The 12,021-nt window shown below is 37.7% G+C and overlaps 1 protein-coding gene across 3 annotated transcripts in view; it reads right to left on the bottom strand.

The window, feature by feature from the left end:
- The window catches only part of Thoc2 (THO complex 2), a 109,636-nt gene that overhangs the window by 87,129 nt on the left and 10,486 nt on the right, over positions 1 to 12,021 (bottom strand). For all 3 annotated transcript variants that reach the window (XM_005076823.4, XM_040744563.1, XM_021231036.2), the window contains exons 2-3: positions 5,591 to 5,649; positions 1,109 to 1,200 (exon numbers count right to left, since the gene is read on the bottom strand). In XM_005076823.4, coding sequence (XP_005076880.1) covers positions 1,109 to 1,200; positions 5,591 to 5,649 — 151 coding nt within the window. The remainder of the gene's footprint in view (positions 1 to 1,108; positions 1,201 to 5,590; positions 5,650 to 12,021) is intronic.

A 12,021-nucleotide genomic window follows, 5' to 3' on the forward strand; every position in this document is an offset into this window, starting at 1 on the left:
ATGAGCTAATGCTACTCTTAACAACTGGAGACAGTTTCAGGATGAAAATCCCTACTGCTCAAATGTACCTGGGGTGGGAAGTGTCACAACAGCTAACCGTAAAACTTCCACTAAAACTACCCAAGAAAAGCACAAAAGTCATGTGAAGCAGATTCCACTCTCCAACAGAAAATATTTGACTATAGAAACATAAAACACACAGAAAATTCACAATGTGACCACAAATTCCCCAATATCACCTCAATACTTATTAGAAAAGCTGGACAAATAATTTTCACAAATCTAAAAACCAGACTAACAACAGAATACCACACACCTTGAAAGTATGTGTTTATAATAAACACACTAACAATTAGGAGTCCATCTTCCTGTTCAAATTATCAAACCACCAATGACATGATTCATTAGCAATCTACATTGAATGTACATTGAAAGTATCTGTTCTGAATCAAGCCTAAATTCTCCAATGAATGTAAGTGAAAGTGAATTAGCCACTTAAAGGTTTAAAAATTCTAGCTGTTACTTTCTAATAAGTAGGAAGCAGATACAAAAAACTGAATGTCAGAAATATACAACCACAATTTAATATAATTTAATCCTTAATTTTTAGAAAATTTTAATCATAATTACAAAACAAACATTATCTGAAGAAAGTAAAACTGTTTTTAGAGTCAAAATATTAATTAAAAATGCTTTGAAGTCTGGCATTGGTGGTGCACACCTTTAATCTCAGCACTCAGGATGCAGAGGCAGGCGGATCTCTTTGAGTGCGAAGCCAGCCTGGTCTACAGAGCCAGTTCCAGGACAGGCTCAAGCTACACAAAGAAACCCTGTCTCAAAACAAAAAGACAACGAAGAGAGAAAGAAAAAAGAATGCTTTAGCTTCATTACAGTACTTCTGTTTTGCTCACCCTGTTTGTATAACCTTTTCTCCCTTACAACCACACAGAAAGACTAAAATATCAATTTCTGTAGAGCGAAAATGGCTTACCAACTATTACCTTAAAACAACTATTACTTTGACAAGATACAGATATACATTTCAAAGATCTTTGTATCAAAAGTGAAGAGATGTGCAACAATTACTATTTTAAATATATATACTTACACTGATGTCATTAAGAACACTAGATGCCTGTTCATGCTTTAAATTTCCTTTAATGACATGGTATGACAACTCATAGAGAGCTTGTTGAAAATCTGTTGAGACATAAGTGTAAAGATAGTCTCTTAAGAAAGACAAACTGGAAAATCCAATTATTTCTTATTTCTCACAATTATTATAAGAATCAGCAATAAAACATATATTTATAATAGTTCTCTCTAGCAACTTACCTTTTATTTCTCCAAAAACAACACTAATCAGTTTAGTTAACTATTCCTTCTCTACTGTAATATGACTAGTGGTTAACATTCCCGTTTATTCTTTCCATGGCTACAAATTTCACATATTTACACATCACTACGCACATCATTTAGTATTTTGATTCCTCTTCAATACTTCTTTTTCTTTTGGGTAGTCCTGGGGCTTAAGGTGTCCTAAATCACGAGCCATTATTAATTTTAGACAAGGTCTCATTAAGTTGTGAGGGATAATCCTGCCTCAGCCTCCCAGGTACTGGATTTACAGACATGTCCAAGTACACTTGACCCACTAAGTCATTTTAAAGCATTTTCTCCATGTTACTAAAGTCTTCCGAAATATTTAAATGAAAACACTGTAGCCCAACAGGACATAAACAAAATTAACTATTTGCCCACCAGCCACCTTCACATATTGATCTATATATATTCAGAGGATACTCAATTCAATCTCAGGGCTACAATGAAAATTAAAGAGTAAACATGATAGGAAATTCCTTCAAAAATCCAAATTTCTTTCTCTTCAATTTCTACCAGAATTCAAACTGCATCTGCATATACATACACACACACACACACACACACACACACACACACACACACACACACACACACACACACACACACAAAATGGCAATTTTATGAGAATGGTCAACTACAAGTAACCTACTCTATTATCATGGCCCCGTTTCCTCAACAAAAAGTTCTTTATGGAGTGGGGAGTTAGAAGTTGACTGAACACCTTTGGGTCATTTTTTTTCTTTATTTCTGTATACTAATTTTTTTCTTCTTCCAACCATAAACAATGAAAAACAAGCACTAACAGAGGACTACTGCCATAACCTAGTTGGAAAAGTTCTTGCCTCCTACCATGCAAGAAGCCCTGTGTTGCCATGACATAAAAACTGGTCATAATGGCAGGTGCCCATAATTCAAGCATTTGGGAAATGGAAGCAGACAGAAAGATCTGCAAATCAAGATCAATCTCAGCACATACACAGTTGCAGGCCAACCCAGGCTACATGGCACACCTTCTCAAAAATAAAATAAATAAAAACACAAGTATAAAATAAGTCCTAGGAACTGGAAATACAGCTGAAGTGGTAGAGTGATTCCCTACCATTTCTGAGACCCTAAGTTCAATTCCCTGGATGACAAAATAGAAACGTACTCAAAGGATACTTCTTCCAAACACACCCAAACACCAAGTGTGGTAGTGTACAACCGGTCCACAGTCCCAGCACTCATTTAGAAAGCAGAGGCAGGAGGATCAGGCATTTAAAGCCATCCTCATCTACACAACAAGTGGCAGGCCAACCTGCCTATACAGATCTTGCCCCACCCCTTTTCCCCCTCAAAAGAACTAAAAGAAAGCCTAGTTATAATACCCTTTTAAGGAAAAATCAAAATTGTTTTCAGGGGGTAATAAAACAAGTGAAAAAAGAAATGCTTAAAAAAACTCCCCTGAGCCAGGCATTGGTGACTCATGCCTTTAATCTCAGCACTCAGAAGGCAGAGACAGGCAGATCTCTGTGAGTTCGAGGCCAGTCTGGTCTACAGAGCAAGTTGCAGGACAGCATGGCTACACAGAGAAACCCTGTATCAAAAAAAAAAACAAATATAAAACAGAAAACTTCCCTGATATGACTACTAATCACAAAACAGGAATAAAATCAAAATCAAAGTATGTGCCTATCTCCTTTTAGCCAACAAAGACATTTAGCAATGAAATGTGCCCATTAACACATTTTCTAAGCATTATCAATTCTTTATGAAGAATTTATTATTTTAAACATTCTGTCGTTATAAACACTTCGTCTTCATTGTATTTAAATATGCTATATAAACAAAGAAAAGGTTTGTTGTTATAGTAAGAATGAGATCAATTTTATGTTTTTCATTCATGTTAATAAAATTCCTTACAAAACACACAATATTACTTATTTAAAATTATCCAGATGACTTTTTAAAGCAATCACTTAGAAGAACAACACAGCTGATTATCATTATCTGTGGTCCCTTAAGGGTATGTTGTATGCTGTTCACTGGAGCTCTATGAATTGTAATCTTAACCACAGAAGACTAAAATAGAGAACAAGTGACCCAAGTCATTTAGCTGAACAAATGAAACAGAAAAACAGTCAAATTATAATCCACAAAGTAGCCAAGAAAGTCCCTAATTCACAATTTTTCTAAGTAACTACATTTAAATGATCATGAACTCTTATTATAGTGAAAGAAATGGTAAATGTAAGTTGTTTTTCTTTCATGGTGTCTAATCACAGCAATACAAACCCTAACTAAGACAGAAATTGGTACCAGGTCATTGCAGTAACAGACTTGACCATGTGTGTTGGAGAGGATTGGGGTGGCATTTACAATCTGAGCTGGAAAAGCCATTATGTGCTCAGAGATCAGGGCGCTTGGATGATAAGACTGCTGAGAGCAATTCAAATGATAAGCTGGCTTTTGATGTTTAAAAGGGAAGCAAGGACTCTACCAGGGCCATTTGTGTGATATTTCGTATTAAAAATCTGTAGGTCAGCTGGAGTGGAAGAGATAGCTGTGATTAGCAATAGACCAGATCTGCTGAAGTCAAACCTTTGATTTACTAGGGAAATTGATGCTTGCTAGCAGGAACAGAGAAATAAGTGGTGATTAAGAAGAGACCAGCATCAGTGAGGCAAAATCTTCTGGAAAGTGTTTCCTCAGAGTCAGCACACAGAAGCTGTGGTCCACATGGGGCCAAGATTGTATCTCATGATGGCGGAAGAACTTGATAATGGTTAAAAGTTCCCCAGGTGGTACTGATTCTGTAGGCATTAGAGCAGTGGTTCTCTACTTTCCTAATGCTGTGACCCTTTAACACAGTTCCTTATGTTGTGATGACCCCCAACCACGAAATTATTTCATTGCCTGGCCAGTACCCTATTCCTGAGCTGTACATTTACAGTTCAATTATATGATTTTATAAACAAGGTAAAAAATATAATAATGGTTGGTTTGGGGGTTTTGGTTTTTATTTAGTTGGTTGTTTTAAGACAGGGTTCCACTATACAGCTCTCTAGCCTAGAACTCACTTCATAGCCCAGGCTGGCTTTGAAATCACAATACTCACATCTCAGCAATCCAAACTTCTGGGATTACAGAATGTGCCACCAAACCCAGATGAGATGTTAAGTCTTAAAACAGAGCTTACTAAAATAACAGAAACCAAAAACTTGCCGTTTCATTTGTTAAAAATCCTTTCTCCTCAAGACTCCAAATGTCGCTGGGCGCTGGTGGCGCACGCCTTTAATCCCAGCACTTGGGAGGCAGAGGCAGGTGGATCTCTGTGAGTTCGAGGCCAGCCTGGTCTACAAGAGCTAGTTTCAGGACAGCCTCCAAAGCCACAGAGAAACCCTGTCTCAAAAAACCAAAAAAAAAAAAAGACTCCAAATGTTCTCTCTAATAAAGTATATTCTCTCAAGTTAAGGTACTATTCAACTTTTGATAAAAACCAAAGTAAATTTTTCTATAGGAAAAGGACTGCTCGTAATCATCTATTCACAATGTCATAATGTAACTATAATAAAATTTATAAATTTATTTTGTTAAAATAGACTATTAGTTATGAAAATATTAATTTCATACTGAAAAAAATTATGGAATTATCTTAAATGAAAACACTATAAATCAGGCATAACTGCTTTTACTTTGGCTTGTCGTCTGCCAAATCAGTGTGCCTAATTTTAAATTAATGAATGTTAAAAACACAAAATTCCATAAAAGCAAAATCTACATCCTGCTTAATTATGTAACATTTTACTTAATAAATCCAATTTGTGAGATGCAGCAAACAACTCCTTTGCTTTATTTTCCATGGCAACTGGCTTTTAACAAGCTCCCCAGATACCACCTGAACACAACCAGCTTTAGAAAAAGTACTGAACAGATGTGTGGAAATTTTCTAGTGCAAATATGATCAAAACAGTGTTTCTTCCCAAGATAGCTTTCTCTCACATTTAAAACTGGTACAAATATACAAACTCTCAATTATAAAAGTCAGGAAGATGAATGTGTGTATTCAAGATGTGTAGTCTTACTGAAACTACAGTTATAATACTGACTATAATGTCGTCTATTACATGCACTCTTATAACTGTGGTTTTCATATACAGCATCAAATGGAGATTGATAGTTTTAAAAAGGTCAAAAATGATAGCTATGATAATTTTGAAAATCATACCTCTGTATGTCGAACTGTCATGGCTTTTATTTTCACTGAGAATCCGGCATAAATGTAAACTAGAATAAAAGAACAACAAAAAAAATCTGTCAATTTCCAATCGTAAAAATATCTGATTCCTAAGGAGCAAGTTTTATCTCCTAAAAAGCATATGGAAATTATCCAGATACACTAAGATCATGAGAAAACAAACTGTCAGCTCCAATCTTGTAACCCATCACAACTGTGGAACGCTCAGTCATTATTCTGAAAATTGGCAACTTTTCACATAATGTTTTTTCTGCCTCTATGTGTAAATATGGGGTAACCCAATATTAGATAAGAAATGTCTCTACTGGGCATAGTGTTACACGATTATAATCCTAGGATTCAGAAAGTGAAGAGGAGAATCGGCCTCTGCTAACATAGCAAATTTGAGACCCTACCTCAAGGTCTCCATTTTGAACTATTTCAGCCAGTAAAGAGGGCAAGAAAGATAAGAAATCCAGATTTCTCTCTCTCTTTTCTTACAAAGGCTAGAACATGAAAGGGTCATTATGGGAGAGGGCAACAGGAAGACAGATGAGGGAATAACTGGGGTTGAATATGATCACAGTAAATTATATACATAAATGAAAATATAATGAAACCCAATATTTTGTACAATTAATATATGCCAATCAAATGACAGAATTAGAACATCTTTTTAAGATCCCTAATAAAAAAAATCACCATCTGTCAATAGCTGTTCACATCATAAAAAACAGACAACAAGCATTATGTCCCAGCTACTGATGAAAAAAAATACACCACCTCAGAGGAAATATAATGTCAAAGAAATACTGCATTCTCTGGACACCCCCATGGAGGGCCTCACCCTCTCTGGGGAAATGAGGGGATAATGAGGGAGTTGGGGTGAGGGCACGAGAGAGGGGAGGGAAAGGGAGAGGGACCTGGAACTGACTTGTGAACCAACCATCTTTCACATCTAAATTTAAACCTAAAAAGAAAAAAAATTTAATAAAAAAAGAAATACTGCATTCTCATCTTTAACACTGCAGATAACATACTATCTGCTACAAAGTAAAACAATAAAAAAGGGGAAATTGTAGGTGAAACAAGATTGGCAAAGAGTTGGTAACTACTAGAAAACATGCAACCCACAATAAAAACAAAACAATCAAAACCGCAAAAGGTACAACACACAGGATGACAATTAATATATTGCGGAGAGGAATATCCCTTATCTACAATGCTTAAGACCAAAATTATTCCAGAACTTAGTTCTTTCATCTCCATTCACAATATTTTCATGTACCTAAATGTCTCAGAACAGATTGAAGTATAACACAAAATTTATTTATTTCATATATACCTTACACACCTATCCTGACACTAATTTTCTATAATTTATTTGTATTTTATGGACATTCACATTTTGCCCACATGTATGTCTATGTGAGGATGTCATATCCCCTGGAACAGGAGTATAGACAGTTATGAGCTCTCATGTGGGTGCTGGGAATTGAACCCAGGTACTCTGGAAGACCAGCCAATGCTCTTAACTGCTGAGCCATCTCTCCAGGCCCCGAATCTTTAAAGATTCGTTTCTTTATTTGTGTGTGTATGTAATGTATACTATGTTCAGGTACCTGTGGAAGACACAAGGTGTCAGAACCCTGGAGCTGGAATTACAGGAAGCTGTGATCTTCTCAACATAGGTGCCAGGACCTGACCTCAGACTGATCGTCTGCAAGAGCAGTTAAGTGCTATTAACTGCTAAGTCATTCCTACAAACCCCTAACAACAATCCTATATAACGTTTTTTAAATTTTGAACATTCAACCAAGTTTACTGTACAGTGGACAAGACATATGCTGCTTCTTTACTCTGTAGGCAGACTTGCATGGGAGAACCTAACATGCACAGAAACAGTGCTAATGTAGCTGATAGGGAGTAACAGAGTCTTGTTTTTCTTGGAGACACTAAATAAACCATGTTCTTAAGCTGTCTTCTTTCAACTTATCAGCTAGGAAAGTTCCTACTTGTGGTAGGTATCTCAGTGCTCAAGGAGTTCTGACTTTGGAGCATTTCCAACCTCAGCTTAGGGATGGCCACTCCTCTTCCCTCCCTCCCTTTCCTTTTCAGAGGAACCATCACTCTTGTGCTCGCAAGCACATTTGTCCTTATATGTGATTGCTTTTTCTCTTACCAGCACTACTTTCTCCCCCATGCGTACACTCTGGGTGATCTCATCCACTTCTAAGGCAGTAATTCTTAAGTGTATCTTTCTTCAATTTTTATCTCCACACCAAATCATATTTATAACTGACTGAGCTTGGTAGACATGCTAGACATAAAAGCACTGGACCAGACATCATCTTTCAGCATAGCTGCAACCCAGGGACTGTCTAAATAAATATTATTTAAGACTAAAAATCCCTATTTAATTTATTAATTTATGGTATTCCAGAACACAGGGTTGGAGTATAGTCCAGTGGGAAGCTATGTCTTAGCATGCATCAGGCCCTGAGTTCAATCTCCAGCACCTACAAAAAAATTCCTGAGCTCTGAACTATTTGCTTTCTTTGGGATATGAATTCCTCTGGAATGCTGGTCTGGCTTTTTGTTTGAGGGACAGGGAATCTTATCATTCAGTCTAGGCTGGCTTGGCACACTTGATCCTCCTGCCTCAGTGTCACTAGCACTAAGATTCCAAGTGTGCAACACGACAGCCCAAGCTGCCATTTTTAAATGTCTTTTAGATATGCTGATAAAATGAGGTTTGCACTACACAAAATTAAATTATTAACAGTTGCCTGCAAAGAAACTACTTGTACATCTATCCTTTTTCTCAGACAGGGTCTGCTATTTAGGGTTGGAATAGTACTATGTAGCTTAAACTAGCCTCTAATTCGATGTAATTCTCTCACCTCAACTACCCAAAGTGGTAAGATTATAGACAGTCACCAACATGTCCTGCACAATTGTTTTTAACTGTAAGCTTAACTATCTTGTTTTTACAGAACACGATTTTTTCCCACTGAGCAACAACTAACAAGCTATGACTATTCAGACCAAGATATTTGGCAGGCCATTTTCTCAAAATGAACTGAGTTTGTCCCTTTATGGAAAACAACAGAGTATTTATTGTCAATGATAACAATTAAGCTTTTAAACAAAGAACTTTGAAAACTTATTTCGGCCACTTTCATAAAGATTTCCCTGATTATCTTTTCTGGTGACAATAAATGTTTTTGATATTACACAATGAAGTTTGTCAATATTTGGAAGAGCTGCATAATTGGGTGAAAAAATTTTCTAGTTGGCCAATGTATGATATTATAAAATGACACATGGCCGGGCAGTGATGACGCACATGCCTTTAATCCCAGCACTTGGGAGGCAGAGGCAGTTGGATCTCTGAGTTCAAGGTCAACCTCGTCTACAGGGCAAGTACCAGGACAGGCTCCAAAGCTACAGAGAAACCCTGTCTTTGAAAAAAAAGATTCACTCCAAATGAAAGAGAAATAAATGGATTTTATTTACAACATATCAAAATGTCACTGCTTTGTATTTGGTTTGGGGGTACCTGTTTTAGGGATGTCTGGTTTCGTTTCTTTTCTTTCATTATTTGTTGTGGGAGAGGTAATTGGGAAGGCAGACTCTCACTACACACCTCTAGCTGCCACAGAGTTGATATAGACCTGGCTGACCTGGAACTTGCAACAGTCCTCCTGCCTCTGCTTCCTGAGCACTGGCTTTACAGGTATTCACCATTATACTTGACACTAATGTAGTTCAAACTACCACTTGGGGTATAGGGAGAAAGGATCACCTGAGCCCTTGAATTCTAAACCAACCTGGGCAACACAGAATCTGTCTTTTAAAAAACAATAAAATAATTAAAAGCAAGGCCAGTGAGAGGATGACTAAGCATTGGGACTGAGCTCAATCCCTGGGAACCACATGAAGATGGAATGAGAAAACCGACCCCCCACACACACAGAGAGAGAGAGAGAGAGAGAGAGAGAGAGAGAGAGAGAGAGAGAGAGAGAGAGAGAGAGAGAGAGAGAGAGAGAGAGAGAGAGAGAGACACAGACACAGAGACACAGACACAGAGACACAGAGACACAGAGACACAGAGACAAAGAGACAGAGACAAAGAGACAGAGACAGAGCATAATTACCAAAAAGCCCAATACAATTGTGCTGCCCTTGCCAGCTATTTAGCTGTGTGAGATTAGATTTTCTTCATAACTTCAATCTTAAAATATTGCAACCCCTAACTCACAATAATAAAATCCATGCCAAGTACAAAAGACTGAAAAATGAAGGGCTGGCAAAATGGCTTTCCAGAGAAAGGATCATACCAGCAAGCCTGAGAATTTGAATTTAGCCCAGGGAACCTACACAAGGTGGAAGCAGACAAGTGACTACACAAGGCTGTTCTCTGACCACCACAGGCATGAAAGAGCTCTCACACATGCACGTGTGTGCGCGCGCACACACACATATGCCACATTCACATACACAAAACAGTAACTTTTATTTTAAATCAAAATGAAAACAACCTGGGTATCAGACAGTCTTTGGTGCCACACGCCTTTAATACTGAGGAAGCAGAGATAGGCTGGCCTCTGTGAGTTCAAGGCTAGCCTGGTCTACAAAGCAAGTTCCAGGCCAGCCAGGACTACACAGAGAAACCCTGTTTTGGAAAAAAAAAAAACAAAAAGCCTCTAATTCCAGCACTCAGGAGGCAGAGGCAGGCGGATCTCTCTGAGCTCGTAGCCAGCATGGTCTACAGAGTGAGTTCCAGGACAGGCTCCAAAGCTACAGAAAGAAACAAAAAAACAAAAAGGAAGAGAAGAGAAAAACAGAACAGAACCTGGGTGTCACTAATGCCAGCATTCGTGAGGCGGAAGCAGGGTGTCACTAATGCCAGCATTCGTGAGGCGGAAGCAGGGTGACTGCCTTAAATTTGAGTCCAGACTGGCCGACACAATGAGTCCACAGTAGATTACAGAGCAAGACCCCATTTCAAAACTACAATTAAGCTCCGAAAAGAATAGAGGGTAACTTCATTAGTCCTGGAGTCAAGAAGGAGCATTCCATCCCTACAGTCAGAGGACTGAGGCAGGAAGATTGCCTGGAGTTCCAGGAAAGTCCGGGCTAGCATGAAACCATGTCTACAGAAAAGAACAGAAGAGAGTGAGAAAGGAAGAAGACATTAAGTAAGTGGAAAGTGCACTAATACAGCAAACAATGGATGTATTTGATGATATTAAAATGAATCATTTCTGTTCATCACAAGTCACCATTAATCCTAAGTGCAGTGGCAAATGCTAATCATTCATTCAATATCACCCTGAGCTACATAGCCAGACCTTTACTCAAAAACAAACAAGAAAATGATCACCATTAGCCAGGCATGATGGCATATTCCTAGCACATGAGTCTGAGGAAGGAAACGTTGTCATGAGTTAGAAGCCAGCCTAGGCTACACAGAGTTCCAGGCTACCCAGGGCTACGCAACCAAGACCAAACCTCAAAAAATGTTTATGGTCACTGTTTTAAGATTGAATATGTACTAAGAATAAGAACATGCATAACCCACAAACAACGTGAAGAAACCAAAGAAAAACTAAATGGAAACACAGACAGAAGACATAAAGATCTTAAAGGATAAACCTGAACTTCCCAAAGACCAATAGCATATTAAAATAATGCTCAATGAAAACTGCATACAAATCACACTGACTTTTTCCCAAGGATTTTTTTTTATGTTCTTGTTTTTGAAACAAGGCTCCATGTTATCCAGGCTAATCTTGAATTTCTGATCCTCCTGTCTCAGAATGGCCAATCTTCAAATTTTCATTACTATATGACAATAACTTTAAAAGGCATGCCTATAATCCCAGAATTTATGAGGTAAAATATGGAAGACCAAAACATAAATGTCAAAATAATGATTACCACACAGGAAGTGAAAAGAGTTCAGAAAATGAGGTTATCTTATCCTGGGGCAATGTAGAATAGGTGGTATATGCATTTCAGGTTTTGTTGCTTTATTCATTTGGTTTTGTTTTGAGACAGGGTTCTCCTATGTAACCTTAGCTGGCCTGGAACTCACTAAATGTGTGCCTATCCTGTCCAGCTGCTATATTGTTTTTGACACTAGGTCTCTATGTAGCTGAGGCTGGCCTCAAATTCATGACTCTCCTGTTTTAGTCTCTGAATGTTTATAGGCATTTACCCCTCTGTCTGACTTGCAATTTTAACTGTATAATTCTCTAAGCTCTACACATTAGTATTTAGGCACTACTCGATATTTTTGTTCAATTTTACAATTTAGAATTTAGAAAAAAATCTTCCAAGTCAACATTCTTTGAGATATGATCTCAATATGTAGCTTTGGCTAGCCTGGAATTCATTCACTCTGTAGACCAGTC

This window comes from Mesocricetus auratus, unplaced genomic scaffold, assembly GCF_017639785.1.
Source record: "Mesocricetus auratus isolate SY011 unplaced genomic scaffold, BCM_Maur_2.0 Super-Scaffold_100003, whole genome shotgun sequence".
NCBI lineage: Eukaryota > Metazoa > Chordata > Mammalia > Rodentia > Cricetidae > Mesocricetus > Mesocricetus auratus.